The sequence below is a fragment of the Rhinopithecus bieti genome, unplaced genomic scaffold (genome assembly GCF_001698545.2).
Source record: "Rhinopithecus bieti isolate Rb0 unplaced genomic scaffold, ASM169854v2 scaffold_19, whole genome shotgun sequence".
Classification (NCBI taxonomy): Eukaryota; Metazoa; Chordata; class Mammalia; order Primates; family Cercopithecidae; genus Rhinopithecus; species Rhinopithecus bieti.
The window spans coordinates 3,564,999-3,583,694 of NW_016803360.1; the positions used below are offsets into that span (position 1 = coordinate 3,564,999).

General features: G+C 39.2%; 1 protein-coding gene across 1 annotated transcript in view; it reads right to left on the reverse strand.

Moving 5' to 3' along the window:
• The window catches only part of ARHGAP18 (Rho GTPase activating protein 18), a 136,177-nt gene that overhangs the window by 53,313 nt on the left and 64,168 nt on the right, over window positions 1–18,696 (reverse strand). The window contains exons 2-4 of the mRNA XM_017879367.1: window positions 9,409–9,611; window positions 7,212–7,447; window positions 2,585–2,648 (exon numbers count right to left, since the gene is read on the reverse strand). Of these exons, the coding sequence (XP_017734856.1) occupies window positions 2,585–2,648; window positions 7,212–7,447; window positions 9,409–9,611 (503 nt within the window). The remainder of the gene's footprint in view (window positions 1–2,584; window positions 2,649–7,211; window positions 7,448–9,408; window positions 9,612–18,696) is intronic.

The window sequence follows — 18,696 nt, forward strand, 5'->3', positions numbered from 1 at the left end:
AAAAAAAAAAAAAAAAAAAAAAAAAAAAACATTTTTCTTTCCTCTGTAGAAATTCAAAAGAAAATAAGAAACTATACATATCAATATAAAAGTTTAAAAAATTATTGGGGCATTATTAATATTTCTAAATGTATTATTAAATACTGGGACTTTCATAGAGTTTATGATTTAATGAAAAATGAACACATTACGGTGAATTAATTAATTTGGAATGTAACAACCCTTGCAACTATAAAACTTAACAACTTTTCATTTAGAATAAGTATCGTTGGTGGAACATGTTTAAAATCCAAGTGTGGGGAACATTAAAAGAGACTATGCCTCCCACGCCTTCAAATTTTAATCAGAAACAGCCCCATTTTTGAACCTGAGACAATGTTTCCATGCATTTCATCCTGAACTTTCCAATGTTTGGCTTACACTGGTTAATTCACTGGCTAGTGAAAGAGCATGGCATTGCCCAGAACAGGTGCAACAGGGAATACTCAGTGACTTGGATGGCATCACACATTCTCTTGTTATTCTGATTGGAGGCTCTATGGCCACTACATAGTATTCCAGCAAAAGCAGATGTAAATCAAGCAGCAAGTTTGTCACATTTCACTTGCCTGCTGCAAGCTAGGCAGGAAAGTGCTCACACTATGAACTTGTCTTCCAGAACTTTTGTTGATATAGCCTACATCATGATCCCTGGCAAGGGAGGAAAACACCAAGAAAAGGACAATGTTTTCCTCAGTATCCATTCACCAACTGCCAGTCACTCTTCCCCAGAGCCCAAAGCATATTGACATTGGCACAAAAAAACCTGTCTCTCCTGATGACCCAGCTCTGTAGCAGGCAGGGTAGCTATGCCAGCTTGCTTGCCACTTCAACATCTGCGGGTACATAGATTTGAGAAAACACCTAGTGATTTCATTCAGATATAACACATAAAACTGAAGAAACATCCACAGAATCATAAAAAGCAAGCGCTTTTATAAATATATGTGTGTGTATATACGTGTGTGCATATTACCTTTAAGGCAGGGGTGCCAGAGAGAAGTTCTGAGAAAAGTATGGAAGGAAAATATCCCATATGATCTTGAGTAATGTAGGATTTTTATAGGAATGTTGGAACACTCCTCACTCCTCCAGTTTACCTAATACTCCTCCCACTACTACTTCCAAACCAAATGCAACACTATTAACGGCATGAACACCCCAGTTGCTAAATTTTAGGAATGTAAACATAAATCACCTGTTTTAGTTTATTGAATAACAATTAACAATTAAATTTTTAAGCTTAAATCGATTAACTTCACTTAGAATATTTTCCCTTTCTGTAAACAAATGAAATAGCTATAAATTCTTTCTTAGTAAGTACTAATAAAGCCTTAATAGTTACTTTTGGCTGGGCATGGTGGCTCACACCTGTAATCCCCGCACTTTGGGAGGCCCAGGTAGGCAGATCATTTGAGGTCAGGAGTTCAAGACCAGCCTCACCAACATGGCGAAACCCTGTCTCTACTAAAAAAAAAAAAAAAAAAATTAGCCAGGCATGGTGGCATGTGCCTATAATCCCAGCTACTGGAGAGGCTGAGGCAGGAGGATCGCTTGAATCTGGGAGGCGGAGGTTGCAGTGAGCCAAGACCACACCACTGCACTCTAGCCTGGGAGACAGAGCAAGACTCCACTTCAGAAAAAAAAAACAGTTACTTTCTTCCATACCTCAAGTTTCTAATTCACTTCTAGAATAACAAATGTTAGCAGAGAAACATGAAAAGGAGAATTATAATCAATTGCCCATAAAATCTTAACTGTTTTAAAAGTTTTCTATAATATCTAAAAGTTACCCCATTTATGAATTAGGAGCTTGTGATTTAAGAACAATGCTGCAAGTTTGTTGGCTCAGTGACTAGCTGTATGGCATTGGAAAGTGGCTTCCCAGCTCTAAGCCTCAGCTCACTCATCTGTAAAATGGATTAAGAACAATAACCATTACATTGTTTTTGGGTGTATTAAATGAGGTAAGCATCTCCTGATAACATCTGGCACATGGTAAGCACTCAGGAAGATACGTATATGCATTTTGAATCAGAAGACAGGGATACACATTAAAAGAAAATGGAAGGCCAACTATATGTTCAGCCTCACATAATGATCCACTTGGGACTTTTTATTAGCATTTTAATAGAATTTGTTTACTAGAATTGAAAGTGAATTTTTTTTTTTTTTTTTTTTTTGAGACAGAGTCTCGCTCTGTCGCCCAGGCTGGAGTGCAGTAGCCGGATCTCAGCTCACTGCAAGCTCCGCCTCCCGGGTTTACGCCATTCTCCTGCCTCAGCCTCCTGAGAAGCTGGGACTACAGGCGCCCGCCACCTCGCCCGGCTAATTTTTTGTATTTTTTGGTAGAGACGAGGTTTCACCGTGTTAGCCAGGATGGTCTCGATCTCCTGACCTCGTGATCCGCCCGTCTCAGCCTCCCAAAGTGCTGGGATTACAGGCTTGAGCCACCGCGCCCGGAAGGTGAATGTTTTATAAGACTGTAACCGTTTGTTACGTTAATTAAAGGGGGGGAAAAAACAAGAGAACAGGTTCAACATACCATCTCTTCCTTGGTATTTGTTTTCATTTGTTCTAAGTGACTGCGATTCAGTGCCACCTGGAGCCTAAACATAGAAAACAGGCCATTTAGTCATCTCCAACTCAAAACCGGAGAAAATGATATTGTAAATAATTTTGTTACTAATCTTTAGAGTACAAGAAATGTACTCAGAATTATAACAATCACAGTGCAAAAGGGGCACTAAGGTAATAATCAACAAGCAATCATCCAAAAAATATTTTATTACCTACAACTTGTAAGAGACAATAGTAGGCCCAGTGGGAAATATAAAAAAAGTCATGAGTGTGTCCCTGTCATCAAGAATGCTACTATTTAGTGGAGGAGAAAGGACAAGTATGTTAAAAAATTAGTAATATCTATTAATTGACAAATGGATAAGCAAAATGTGGTCTATCTGTACAATGGAATGTTATTTGGCTATAAAAAGAAATGAAGTATTGATACATGCTGCAACATAAATAAACCTTGAAAACATTATGCTAAGTAAAAGGAACCAGTCACAAAGAGCCACATATTATATGATTCCATTTATAGCAAATGACCATAATATGCAAACCATAGAGACACAAAGCTGACTAGTGCTCACTTAAGAGTAGGGAGGGAAAGATGGGGAGGGATTGCTAATGGATACAGGCTTTCTTTTGCAAATAATAAAAATGTGCTAAAACTGATTGTGGTGATCATTGCACGACTGTGAACATGCTAAAAAGAACATTGAATTGTGCGCTTTTAGTGGGCAGATTGTATGGTATGTGAATTATATCTCAATCATGCTGTTATAAAACGATAAAAGTAAATGTCCCTAATAAAATAGAAATTCTTCAAGTAAAAAAAAAAAAAAAAAGATCCCAGAAATAAACGGGAGATAAGAATTACCAAACCAGCAATAAGACCTAAAACATCTGAAGGAATTCCTGTTTTCAAGGGGCCGGGGCAGTGACACCCAAGGAATGGAGCCTTCCAAAGGTTTATGGAGATGGTAAACCATGGCTGACTCTGCTCAGCAGTAAATGTGGCCAGACAGTACTTCCTCCTTTCCAGGTAAGGCTTCAGAAGGAATTCAGAGGTCAGGAAGGAGAGTCTGGATCAACCACAGAAAGAGGTCTATTCAAATTATTTTAAAAAATAATATTGATAATTCTATTGGATTTTATCTCAGACAGAAAGTGGCCATTGTAGTCTCACTACACATTTCACCTCAAGCTGTTGTCCAAGAAGGACTTCATCCTCCACCTGAAGTCTAAAAAGAGCCTAGAAAAGCACTAGGCTAGGGACATCTTGACCACTAATGAACCACTTAGAGATGGGGAAAACCCAGGACAATGTTACAGTGACTACCAAGTCACAGAAGTGGGACGTGGGTACCCAGCATCACTTTAACCCCTTGAAGGACAGAGCAGTCCCATTCTCCCTCCCTCCTCCCACAAGTCGGCAGAGGCTGGTCCTGCATGGCACAATGAGCAGAGTGATTCCAATCTCACAAAAGAACACATATTTTGGAGCATGTGGTTGGAATTATTTTCCTTAGCAATTGAAGATGGCAGTACAGATGGTGTTCATTTCTGTATTATATTTCCTAGTGTCAGCAAGGCCTTCATGAGGAAGCATTTAACATGGAAGAGCTGAATATACACTCGCTCAAAAACAGAAGAACTGCAAGTGAAGATGGCTGGCCCACGTTTGCTTGAGGGATGGGGGAGATAAAGCACTTTTCTCATGGGTGGCAGTGTTTCAATTAAAGGCATGCAGTGTAAGCAAGTTACCACTATTCAAATTTCCTTTTGCTAGTTCTCTCTTAATGACTCCATCAGATGACACAATCCACCAATTACCTTGGACTCAAACCATGTGGTTCTGACACTGCCAGAAACTTGCTGGAAAAATGTTGTTTCTAGCACCGAGTAGCAACATCCTCTTGGAGACTGGCAGAAATCCCACAGTTTATATTTTGCTTAGGCTCAGCTCTCTGTTCCATCCCCCTTTTCACTTTTCACTTCCTCTTAACTCCCTTAGTGAGGGTTCTCTAATTGGGAAGAAAATGTCATAATACTAAATTTCCTTACCATTCATTTTTCTTCAGCTGGAAACCTAGCCCAGTCCTTTAATACTAGTGGATATCCCAAGTAACCACTGGGTGGTAAGCAAGTGCTTAACTTAAGCAAGTGCCTGGAGCAATTTAATGACCCCAAAACTCCTATAAAATGGACTGGACTTGATTCGAAATTGGTCATGCAAAGAGAGTAGCAATCTGCAGCTAGAAGGGCTTTCTTGCAAGAATAAAATGTCTACAAAAAGCAAAAGAGCGCCTACATGACAGGAAGATACCATGAATATAAACCCTTTCATTCCTTATTTAAAATAAATAATCATTCAATTTTTGTTATCTTCTATAGTGTGAATAGAATCTCATATTCAGGATGCTTAATGTCAGAATCGTGTACAAAATGCAAATATACCAGGATAGAGAGTGGTTAAAAGCATGTACTTCAAAATCAAACAAATTTGGGGTTACTATCTACAGGACACTGAGCAAGTTACTTAAAATCCGGCAGGGCACGGTGGCTCACACCTGTAATCCCAGCGCTTTGGGAGGCTGAGGCAGGCAGATCACCTGAGGTCAGGAGTTCAAGACTAGCCTGGCCAACATAGCGAGACCTCGTCTCTACTAAAAGTACAAAAAATTAGCCGGGCATTCGGGAGGCTGAGGCAGGAGAATTGCTTGAACCTGGGAGGTGGAGGTTGCACTGAGCCAAGATTGTGCCACTGCATGCCAGCCTGGGTGACAGAGAGAGACTCCATTTCCAAAAATAAAAATTAAAAAATAAAATAAAATCTATGAGCCTCAGCCACAGAATGGAAATAACACCTCATTCACAAGACAGCTGTAAGGATTAAGTGAGATAAAGCATGTAAAGTGGTTGGCACAGTAATTGTTCAGCAATGGTGGCAGCAGCTGGTATTGTTATTATTATTACAATCATTGTTCAAGAGTCCCATTCTGTGTTCATTCTCCTTCCAACCACCTCACTGGGTCTTTTAGGCCAGAGCTACTCAAGCCAGAATGTAAATCAACTTTGACCTCAAGAACACCATCTAGATCAGCTGATTTTCACTCTTTTCTGGCAGCAAGACTTTTTTGATGAAAGAAAGAAGGATCATTTATATTCTGTGCAAGCTCCTTATGCCCTTACAGATGAGCAATAGGTAATACACCAACTGGCTTGTTCGAGTAGCACTGATCTGAGCCACACAGTTCTTGTATGGTTTTTGTTGTTGTTGTTGTTGTTGTTGTTGTTTGAGATGGGTTCTCATTTTGTCACCCAGCCTGGAGTGCAGTGGCATGAACACAGCTCACTGCAGCCTCGACCTCCAGGGCTCAAGCGGTCCTCTGGCCTCAGCTCCACAAGTAGCTGGGCCTACAGGCACACGCCACCACACCCAGCTAATTCTTGTCCTTTTTGTAGAGATTGGGTTTTGCTATGTTGCCCAGGCTGGTCTTGAACTCTGCAGTCTCAGCCTCCCAAAGTGCTGGGATAACAGCTGTGAGCCACCACGCCCAGCCTCTCAAACTTTTATCATGCCTTCCCTGATACTTCTCTTCATTCATCAGTCCCACAGTCTCTACCAGACCCCACAGCTTTCATTAATAAGTCAATCACCTAGACAAATATTTACTCAATCTTTTGTGTGCTGTCGCTGTGCTAAGGCTAGATACCTTAAAGTTTAACCTAAAGCTGCCTCCTTACATATCTTATGTTCATCCTAAAGGGTTTCTCTGTATTTAGTGAACTCTAACCTAACTGAATATGTAAACAGACTGTAACATACTCGTGTCAATCACCAAATTTTGACCAGTCAAAGGTGGCCAACTGTTCAAACCATATTCAAATAAGGCAAACACAAAGCTGTAACCAATCCGGCTGATTCTGCACCTCACTTCCGTTTTCTGTAGATCACTTTCCTTTCCCTGTCCATAAATCTTCTTTGACCACTCGGTAGCACTGGAGTCTCTCTGAATCTGCTGTGATTCTGGGGGCTGCCCAATTTGCAAATCATTGTTTGCTCAACTAAATTCTGTTAAATTTAATTTGTCTAAGGTCTTTCTTTTAACACCACAAAGAGAAGTTACTTCATATCTCAAGGTTCCTACTTTGTAATTCAGCTGCAATTAGCTCCCTTACACTCTACTTCATCCATCCCCAAACGAGTCTAGGGACAAATCAAATATTCCTACAGCATTAATAGATAGGGAAGAATACCCTAATCCTACTTTTCTCTAAGTAACTGTTGGTAGTCACGTTGTCTGAGAAGCTGTCCCTGTCACCCCTAGTGGAGTTAGAGTCACTTCTAATGCTCCAAGGACACCCTCTTCCCCTGATGCATGGATTATCATGCTGAATTTTAACTAGTTTTGTTTTCTGCCTCATCAGTATAACTTCCAGAAAGGCAGGAAGCAAGTCTCTCTTGTTTGCTGCAAGCATAGAGTTTTGGTGCCTGGCACAGAATAGGTGATCATTACGTTTTTAATCATTCGAATTAAACCAGTATGATCCAATTAATTGTAAGCAATTAGTCCTTTGCCTTAACATCAAAAAAGAAAACCTACTGTTTCTTTCGATTCTCTCTGTTGAGCAAATATGTCTCTGACATCAGGAATCTGGTACTGTTTGTTTTTTTTCCTCAAGGTCTGGGAGACCGTCTCTACTCGCTTCTGAACTGCTGCTGCCTGGGTCCGGGTCAATGTTGATAAAAATACCATGCTTTCCTGTGGATCTCCAGCAGACTCTCCGAAGAGATTGGACAAACCGGCCTCTTTAAGCCACTCTTCTTCCAATTCTCCCTCTAAGACAGTAGAGAAAAGTGGTACTTAAATCACAAAATATAAGAACCTTTACATTTTTTAAGCTGTTAAAATTTCTTACTAAAACTCTTCTATTGTAACCAAACCACAGTGCTAATAATCATTATCTAAAACTTGGACAACTGCCATACACTCCAGCCATGATATCAAATTTTAGATGGATTTCATATATACTCAATTAAAATTTTTAAATGACTTCACATGTAATTAACCTCTATAACTTCCTTGCAGATTAACCCAGAGGATGATACTATTCCCCTTCCAGAGATGAGCAAAGAATAAAAAGATAACTTACTTCCATCAAGTTACAGAAGGAAGTCAATGCTGGGGCTATACATTAAGCCCAGTTTCTTGGCTTAAATTCAGTACTACCTCAGAGTCCAACACTAATTTATGGAAAGCCTTGTTTTCTCTGTTCACTGTAGCTAACAGGAAGTGCAGCAAAGAAGTTAACAGCATCAGAACATTGGGAACTAATCAATTTCCAATTAATTTTTCTAATCTTCCAAGTCAGCACATCAGATTATGTTATTTTACAATGTTTTTTAAAAGCACAATATATTCAGCAAAAAAAAGCTTATATAGGAAGCTAATCAAACAAGAATCAATTCAAAACACTGAAAGCAGGAAGTAAATATTCATGCAAATATTGTGTAAGATCTAATGAAAGTTATTTAAAAGCAGAAGGATAATTAGAATAGATTCTTTCCAACCATCATGTTTACAGAGGAAAATAAAAGAGGGATGAATTGGGACACAAAAGACCTGGATCTGTACCCCATTTCTGCACCTTGATAGCCAAGTCTCTTTGGACAAGTTACTTAGCCTCAAGTTGACTCTGTTTTCTGATCTGTACACTAAAGCATACCTCTTCCAGTTATGCTATAACCAAAGGTGAGAATGTGATATGGAAGGAGCTTTGAAAAGCTCTGAGACAGACTGAATCACATGGTACAACACCTAGTCCTGCCTGTCTTTCTATACTATATAAACTTCTTGATGGCAGAAATCAAGTATTAATAACTGGCTTCAAGAGACTTAAGCCAGTATTAGGCACTGTGCACACCAGACAACAAAAACAGCTTACTAGCATAAAAAGTCAGCAAGGCTGGGCATGGTGACTCAGGCTTGTAATCCCAGCACTTTCGAGGTGGGTGGATCACTTGTGGTCAGGAGTTGCAGACCGGCCTGGCCAACATCGTAAAACCCTCTCTCTAGTGAAAATACAAAAATTAGCTAGGCATGATGGTGCACGCCTGTAATCTCAGCTACTAGGGAGGCTGAGGTGAGAGAATCTCTTGAACCTGGGAGGCGGAGGTTGCAATGAACTGAGATTGTGCCACTCCAGCCTGGGCGACAGAGCGAGACTGTCTCAAACAAAACAAAACAAAACAAAAACAAAAAAGTAAGTCAGCCATTTTTACTTATGCTTTTAAGGTAGTACTCAGTATTGGTGTACAAAACCAAATTGCCAGAAAAAAAGCTGATGTTTTTACACAACAAGGAAAATAAACAAGATTACTATGTAGAGTCACTTTTTCCATTAAAAGTAGAAGTAAAACTTAAACAATTTAAAGTCTAAGAAAAGGTGTGGGCATGTAGAAAACATTCCCAATCTTCTTGATGACCACATAGTACCTAATAATCAATGAATCTAATTAACATTGGAGAATTATCAAACAGCTAACGACATACTTCTATGTATCGGGTTTAAATGCCGCTTTCTCAAACATATTCTCTCTTTATTCAGCAGACTAGTATGAGTATGCTACGTCCATCTTGAAACAGGGAGAAAGAAAGGGTGAAAGATACTATTAATTATCACAAATAAGCTTGACTTTATTGGTATCATATTTGGGAAACAGTGACAGAACAATAAACAAGAAGCTAAAGAATGAGTTACAAATACAAACAATAAAAGCTTTATTTAGTTAGTTATTACCATCAGGTTCTTTGACGACAACCACCTCTTGATCTTCTTGTCTGTTTTCACTAGATTTCTTGATGTTTTCTAGTTCTATCCAATAGTCTTCCATAGACAGTTCATCCAAAGAATCCTGGGAAACTGATCGATCAAATGGAGGCTTCTCCATAACTCTGGTGGTGGTGCTTTCCTGGTTCATAGTGTACTGGCCATATCTGCGACTACAAATTCAAAAGAACACATGGTTTATTTTAGTACAAAAGGAAGCGTATAATTTCTAAAGTATCACAGCAATAAGCTGGAGAATTTGTTAACTCCTTAAGTTATCCTTAATAAAACCAAAGGAATATATATTTTGAAACTGTTTACTCTGGAGTGCTACTGATTATAATATGCTTGTAGAATAAACAGTTGCATGCTCCACAACAGAAAAGTATGGTGAAGTACAAAAGAGCAACATGGTAAATTATTTTTCCCATTTACATTAAATGAGAAGACTCATTTTTCCTTTTTTTTTTTTTTTTTTTTTTTTTTTGAGTCGGAGTCCTCGCTCTGTCGCCCAGGGCTGGAGTGCAGTGGCCGGATCTCAGCTCACTGCAAGCTCCGCCTCCCGGGTTTACGCCATTCTCTCTCCTCAGCCTTCCGAGTAGTGGATACCAGGGTGCCGCCACCGAGACTCGCCCGGCTAATTTTTTTGTATTTTTTTAGTAGAGACGGGGTTTCACCGTGTTAGCCAGGATGGTCTCGATCTCCTGACCTCGTGATCCGCCCGTCTCGGCCTCCCAAAAGTGCTGGGATTACAGGTTTGAGCCACCGCGCCCGGCCCGGAAGACTCATTTTTCAAATATATTTTTTAGCGACAAGGTCTTACTCTGTTGCCAAGGTTCGAGTGCACCAGTGTGACCATCGCTCACTCTAATTCCAAACTACTGGGCCCAAGTGATCCTCCCACCTTAGTCTCCTGAGTAGCTACTACTACAGGTATATACCATATTGCCCAGCTATTTCTTTTTCTTTTGGCAGACATGGGGTCTTGCTGTGTTGCCCAGGTTGGTCTGAAACTCCGGGCCTCAAATGATCCTCAACTGATCCTCCCACCTCAACCTCCCAAAGCACTGAGATTAAAGGCATGAGCCACCACACCCAGGGATAAGAGTCATTTAAACCTGAAACTTAGTTTTTAAAAAGTAACATGTTAAATCTTAATTACAGACTATTAATTGGGAATGAATTTTATACAATTTTTGTGTTTATCATTTATATTCATAAACCAAACTTAGTCAACTGTTATACAGCAAATATCATCAACCGATGAACTATTTGAATTCCCATTTTATTTTTGAAATCAAAATATAAATAGGATGATTTAAGTTTGCTGTTATGATCTACTGTAGAAAGCAATTTCTAATCTTTATTTATAAATGGACCCATGATTTATATGTATTAAAATTCCAAAATGTGGTAAAACTCATTTATTAGCAACTCTGAATAGCTTGGAATTACCTCAAACATTTCTCTCTCTGACATTGTCTATGAAGAATAAATTGAATAAATAAGAGTATTTGCATAACTTCAAGTAAACGGTATTTTTTGTTATAATTCACATCTCACCTACTTCTAAAATTGAATTAAAGGAGATTGTAAGACCTAGATATAAAAAATAATAAGTTTTTGTTTTATTATTTATAGATTAAACCATGCCTGATTCCTTAAAAGAAGAAATTTTTCAGCTTTGATGCCTTTCCTTTATTTACAGTTGATATGGTTTTGCTATGTCCCACCCAAATCTCATCTTGAATTGTAGTAACCATAAGCCCCACATGTCCTGGGGGGAACCAACAGGAGGTAATTTAATCATGGGGACAGTTACCTTCATGCTGTTCCCGTGATAGTGAGTGAGCTGTCACGAGATCTGAAGGTTTCATAAGGGGCTTTTCCCCTTTTTGCTTGTTACTTCTCCTTGTTGCCATCATGTGAAGAAGGGTGTGTTTGCTTCCCTTTCTGCCATGATTTAAGTTTCCTGAGGCTTCCCCAGCCATGCTGAACTGTGAGTCAATTAAACCTCTTTCCTTTACAAATTACCCAGTCTCAGGTATGTCTTTATTAGCAGCATGAGAATGGACTAACACAACAATAAATTTTTTTAAAGAATACAATTTGAGTGAGGACAATCGTTGAATAACTGTTTTGCTATTTTCATTTTCAGATTACTTCTCTCAAGAAAGACTTCCAGGAAGTAATTTTTCGTTTGCCAGATTGGTTTTACTTACTGTACATATTGAAAATAATTTTAAAATTACAATAAAATTCTTTAATAGTGTGTGAATATTCACATTTAAACTAGCCTTTCCCAAAATTGTTTAAAATCGTAGGATTTTAATAGTACCTAAGGGAGAGGGTCACTAAACTCTGGGCAAATCTATCCAGCAGCTTAATTCCAACTGGTTTGTTAGAAAAAGTCAAGGAACTTAATTGCCTATTGCTGCAAATAAATGCAGTATAACTGAGCACTTAGCTTTAATATGCTGATATGCCAGTTTTATTCCTTTAAAGATGATTCTTCCTACCTTGATTACAAACTTTATTAATGCTGGTTGCATGCATGAATAAACAATCAATATAATCTCTCCCCAGTAGCAACCTTGGGGTGGTGATGGGTGGGAATTAGGACAGGGGCCAACAAGCCTAAGTCTAGACATGTTTGTGAATCTCTTTCCTTAAGTCTCCATTGTTCATTGTTTGCCTTCTTCATCCCTCAATTCAAGGGGTACTTCCTCCCTCCCTGGCCTCAATCGTCCTGTTTACATCTCTGTATTCCACCTGGGTCCCCATATCCGGCCCCAATGGTCATTACATAGCCAGTATTTTTCTTTTAGAGTTTTCACTCCTGATTCTTAAATTAACATGTAAATGAGAAAGTCATCCCTCTCTTAAAAATAAAAAATATGTATTTTTAAATTTCTGGTTCATCAGCTCAACTTATCTATATTGTTCATATTCCTTACTTCTGCCATACCAGGATAGCTAATGTTAATTTACAGATGCCTGCCAGATTCATTTTTCATATTGCATGTCAAATATACAGATGCCTTATCCTTTTGTTTTCTCTCATAGTGTGAAATTGACCACCTTACTTCTGTCTCCTTCAACTCTTACCCCCCTGTGAGACCACAATAAGTACTGTAAACTGTGTGAAGTATAATGACTAACGCCAAATAATTTGGTTTATCTGCTCATGGGAAAAAGGTGCAGTTGAACTAGAAGTACATTAAGCCTTTCAGTCCTGAAGGAATGTGTTTATTCTGGCAAGAATTTTCCAGTAAATTTCCATTAAGATAGCATGTGCAGAAAAATGCAAGGTCATTGAGTAACACCATTGTTACATAAATACACCATCTATATCAAGCCTTGCTTTCAAAACATGCATAAAGCAAAAATTGAATAGCTTAGTGCTGATGAATTGACTCAATATTTTGACTTTAATAAGATTCAGAAGCTGAATAGCTTTGTGATAACCTAAAAATACTGAGTCATGGAAAGGGGAATTTTCTTTTCTTTCTTCCATATTTTTTTGATCACTGGTAAATACTGCAAGAATACATTTACATTTTTAAATAAGAGGGGATGAGGAGTGGGAAGGAGGCAGCCATTCAGTAATAGACTGCCCTCCTTGGTCAACCTGCCATGTATTTTTTCATTTATCTAAAAATGTAAGTGAACATTCCTTCAGTTTACATCAATGAACATGTTGTGTTACTTCTTTTCTTTGTAGAATATATTCTACTTTCGTACTTCACACAGGCAGTGACTAAAAGCCTGGACCCTCTTCAAACCATTCTGCTAAGAGGCCAGTTAACTGGTTTCCTCTTTTCTGTTTTTAGGAGTATGTTACATGATATCATGTTCATTCTGCAAATGAGGTTCAAAAACATAAAGCAACATCTGCTAGATGTAATGAAGTACAGAGCAGAAATATTTAATATTTCCAAAAGATCCAAGCTGACACATGGTGTTGAAATCAAAGAAACACGTAGTTTATACCACAGGCAACTACCAGTGACCCCTACCTGACTTTCTAGCAAGCAATTATTCCAATTTCCTTCCTCCTCCCTCTCCCTCCAGAATTCTGGGTGCTAATCATGCCATGGATATGCTTCAGAAGCTCCCGCATTTCTCACCTTTTCCAACTACAATGACAGAACCAGACACTGTCCTCTAAAGGAAGTTACCAGCATTGCTCTATAAAGAATCGCTTCCTAGCTTGCTGTACAAGTCACGCTCTTTCCAATACACCAGAGTATAATCATTTTGCTTTTTTACTATGGACACTCACATCACAAGCAAATATTCACTTTACAGACCCTGATGGGCCTTCCCGGAATCTTCTTTTCCATCTTGCTAGCATGCTCTGTTTACAAAAATGAGGGCTTTGTTTTGTTGTATTTTCCCCAGGTATATGCTATCCCATTTTCTGGTGATACATTTTCCACCTAATCAGTGAATTTCAAAGGCAATGATATCGTTTAGGGTATGAGTTATAATGCCTGTTATTTATTTTGTCATAACGAATATTAAACTGGTCTGACATTTTTTCTTTACAAAGAGGTGGGGGTTGCCATTGACTACACCGAGGTCAGCTAGAAGATTGATGATTTATTCTGCTATCAATGCAGTCAGCTCAGTCAACAAAATGAAATGGAAACATATGGAACTAGGAGTCTAAGTACCAAATGATTCCAGCTCTACTTAACTGCAATCTTTGGGTAAATCACTCAATTTCTCTACTCCTCACTTTTCCTATCTAAAAAATGGGAAGAATAACAGTAGCCTTGTTTGCTTTGTTTGTTGTGAAAATTCTTACTGAAGTGCCTCATAGGTAACCATGAAAAACGTGCCCTAGGTAAACTTGTGCTAACTGCATAGAACTGCCCCTCACACTGTTTAATAAGATCCAGAGGAATCATATGTCCTCTAGAATATTCTCAAGCTTTTTGGTCTCAGGACTCCTTTACACACTTAAGATTGTTCTAAGACCCTCAAAGAGCTTTTGCTTATGTAGGCGATATCTATTGATATTTATAATATTAAACACTGCAACAAAAAAATTTAAATACTATTCATTTAAGAATAAACATCTTCACAGAGATAACATTAAAAAGTCCATTTTCAAATAAAAATAGTGAGATGAGTAGCTCTGTTTTATATTTTTGAAACTGCCTTTAATGTCAAGCTTAACAGAAGACATCTGGATTCTTACATCTGCTTCTGCATTCATTCTTTTACAATATTACAGTTCATGTTGTCTCTGGGAAACTCCACTGTATTCTCATGAGAGAATGAGAGTGAAAGAGGCAAATAACATCTTAGCGTTATTATGAAAACAGTTTTACTCTGCTACACACCTGAAAGGGTCTGGAGAGCCTCAGGTGTTCCCAGACCACACTTTGAAAACCACTGTTTTAAGAATTCTTGGCCGGGCGCGGTGGCTCAAGCCTGTAATCCCAGCACTTTGGGAGGCCGAGACGGGCGGATCACGAGGTCAGGAGATCGAGACCATCCTGGCTAACACAGTGAAACCCCGTCTCTACTAAAATACAAAACTAGCCGGGTGAGGTGGCGGGCGCCTGTAGTCCCAGCTACTCGGGAGGCTGAGGCGGGAGAATGGGGCAAACCCGGGAGGCGGAGCTTGCAGTGAGCTGAGATCCGGCCACTGCACTCCAGTCCACGCGACAGAGCGAGACTCCGCCTCAAAAAAAAAAAATTATCAAAACAACACCTAATGGGTCTGAAAATGCACATTTCAATTCTGTGGGCAAAACTCCAGAAAGCCCTCTAAGAGAAACAGACTTGCTTTCCTAGTGACTGGACCTATTGCTTTGTTTTTGTTTAGTTCTGTATCTTTTCACAAAAACTGGGACTTATTCCAATATATCCATATTTAATCAATACTATAATGACAAAGAATAAACACGTCATTTAAAAAAAAACCCTCCCTTACCAATATTGTTCATCTTTTGCTGGTGTCCATTATGAGTAAAGGGGCAGAAGTTCTCTCTGGGTGTCCCCTTTTGGCGTATATTTGAAAAATGTGCCTTAATGTGCCTTTGTCATCCCTACCCTCTAGCTAAAACTCCCTCAGGGCAGATTTATTTGTAAGTAGGATGTTTCTTCTGAGCTCATATATTTAACTATCTGGTCCAATCTCTACCTTGTGTTCCCTACCCTGTTAAAAGTCCTGCCGTGATGTTTTATATCCAGTCTGTCTCCTGATTCTCACCCTTCAAGGCATTTTTGTGGCCCAAAGTCAGCTTTCTTGAAATCCTCTGATCCTAGCACCTGTTTTGTTTTGTTTTCTTACAAGATCCTTTCTAAAAAGGATATATTTTCTTTCATGTTCCCTATTCTACTTTTATTTCCATGCAGGACAAGAAGTGACTGAGTTGGGATAAACATACAGTGTAAGACAGAAGAATAAAGTTTATTTTGTTTCGGCTTTGTTCTGTTTTAATGTGTAGAAAAGAAAAGGCAGGGGGGTGGGGTTCTTACTCAGATCATGACTTATAAACCATAACGCCTAAGAATATTTTAGAAAAGCCATTTGTATTGAAGTGTAAACATTAGAATGCTATTTTACCTCAGAGATTTAAACCTATCCCATCATTTTCTAGATGAGGTAATGAGGCCTCAAGGTTAAATCTTCCTCAATTTTATCCAGCAAAGGGGTGACAGAACCGAGATTAGTGCCCTCATTTCTTCTTCAGTGGTCACTTTAATATGTCAAACAGACTAAAAAGGGTAGGATTTACTTTGTTTTCCCCGGATGCATCAATCTTTCTGAGTTTGTATTGCGTATAGTCAAGGCAAAAGTAATCTTGTTGACAGTCTATAATTTGCACTTTCAAATGACCATTACACTTATCAAGAAAAAAATACATTTAAAAATCAAACCATATATTTTAAAAGGGATGAGAATTATTTTCCAATACATTTTTTTTTTAATTTTCAGTTTTTTTTTTTTTTTTTCTGAGATGGGGTTTTGCTGTGTCTCCCAGGCCGAAGTGCAGTAGCACAATCATAGCTCGCTACAGCCTCGAGCTCCTGGGCTCAAGCAATCCTCCCAACTTAGCCCCCCTGAGTAGGTGGGACTATAGGCACATACCACTTCACCTGGCTAACTTTTTCTAGAGACAGAGTCTCCTTGTATTGCCAAGGCTGGTCTGGAACTCCTGGCCTCAGGCAATCCTCCTGTCTCAGCCTCCCAAAGTGTTGGGATTACAGGTGTAAGCCACTGTCCCTGTTCAATGCACTTTCTAAAATATGGTTTGTGGCCAGGCACAGTGGCTCACACTTGTAATCCCACTGCTTTGGGAGGCTGAAGTGGGAAGAGTGCTTGAGCCCAGAAGTTCAAGAGCAGCCTGGGCAACTAGTAAGACACCCATCTCTATTTACAAAAAAATAATAATAATAAAAAAAAAGTGTCATGCTGGGCATAACTTCAAATATAATCTGTTTTTTAAAAAACTTTGTTTTGTAAATTTTGAAATTTTAAAATTTAATGCTGTCTCTTTACATTATCTCTATGTTGAAAAAAAAAAAAAGCATGTTTCTCATGTGTAGACTTATCTCTTTCGTTTCAGCAGTCATATTAAAGAACTACTGTAATCACTACCATGGTGAGATGGTAAAGCTATTAATACTATGTAATGGCCCTGTCCATCAAAATATGCTGAATTTGAATGACTATGAAGAGCTGCAGCCTATGAATGACCCAAGTCATTTTTACCCCTTCGAAGAGAATGCCTACTGTTGTTTAGCTGAAAGCAGTAATTATTAGAAGTGGCTCTAACATCCAGGAAGAAAGAACACTGATAATGCCTGAAGGCAGTAAGAAGTTGATTAGAAAGCAATACCACATCACTCATCCACACACATACCCATGCAACCATCAGAACCCAGAGAAAAAATCTAATCTCTTCTATCTGACTCAATTGCTATAGTCTCAAGGATGTACTGAACTTCACATAAACTCACTTATTTTCCTCTTTGCATATCTTACTCTTTTCATTTTGGGAAAAAAATAAAATTTACTTAGTTCTTTCAGCTTTCCTTTTCTTTAAAAATAAAAGTTACAGCCCGGTGCAGTGGCTCACGCCTATAATCCCAGCACTTTGGGAGGCCAAGGCAGGCAAATCATGAGGTCAGGAGATCGAGACCAGCCTGGCCAACATGGTGAAACCTCGTCTCTACTAAAAATACAAAAATTAGCTGGGCATAGTAGCTGGGCATAGTAGTCCCAGCTACTCTGGAGGCTGAGGCAGGAGAATCGCTGGAACCCAGGAGGCAGAGGTTGCAGTGAGCCAAGATCATGCCACTGCACTCTAGCCAGGGGACAGAGCAAGACTCTGTCTCAAAGAAAAAAAAAAAAAGTCACTTAACATCTTGTACAGTGCTTTATAGTTTTTCAGTGTTCATCCACTTTTGGTTTGTTTTTTACTCCTCACTTTTGACAGTGGGTAGAAAAGACAAAAAAAAAAACCTCAGCAAAACAATAAGCAAATGACCTGATTATCCTGTTTATGTCACATTACCTAAGCAAAACTGAGAAAAGAAGTCCATTAATGACACTGTTAAGAGCTAGCTTTGAAAACTTGGCTTTATCACTTTTAGAGAAATATATGACACAACCAATTCATAGGTGCTGGGTTTTTTGTTTGTTTTGTTATTTATCGTTGCGACTTTCACTCTACTATTTCTTCTTTTTTGTGTTTGTTTTTTGAGACAGAGTTCTGCCGTTGTTGTTCAGGCTGGAGTGCAATGGCGCGATCTCGGCTCACCGCAACCTCCACCTCCTGGGTTCAAGTGATTCTCCTGCCTCAGTCTCCCAAGTAGCTGGGATTACACACATGTGCCACCACACCTGGCTTTTTGTGTGTGTGTTTTTAGGAGACAGGGTTTCTCCACGTTGGTCAGGCTGGTCTCAAACTCCCGACCTAAGGTGATTCGCCCACCTTGGCCTCCCAAACTGCTGCGATTACAGGCGTGGTCACCGAGCCTGGCCTCCCTCCACTTCTTGACATCACTATAAGAATAGGGATATAGTAACCACCGCCAGGTCTGGTAGAAAGAAGGGAGGGAAGGCCTAGAAAGAAAGGAATATGGGAAAGGCAGCAGGCAGCCGAGGCAGGTTTCAAAAATTCACTTCCTTTTTAGATACAGACACAAGGAACATATAAAGGGAAATTGGTAGGCCATCACTGGCCAGACATAGGCGTCTTGCTTTAGAGCTCTGGTTCTAGGTAGAAGTGA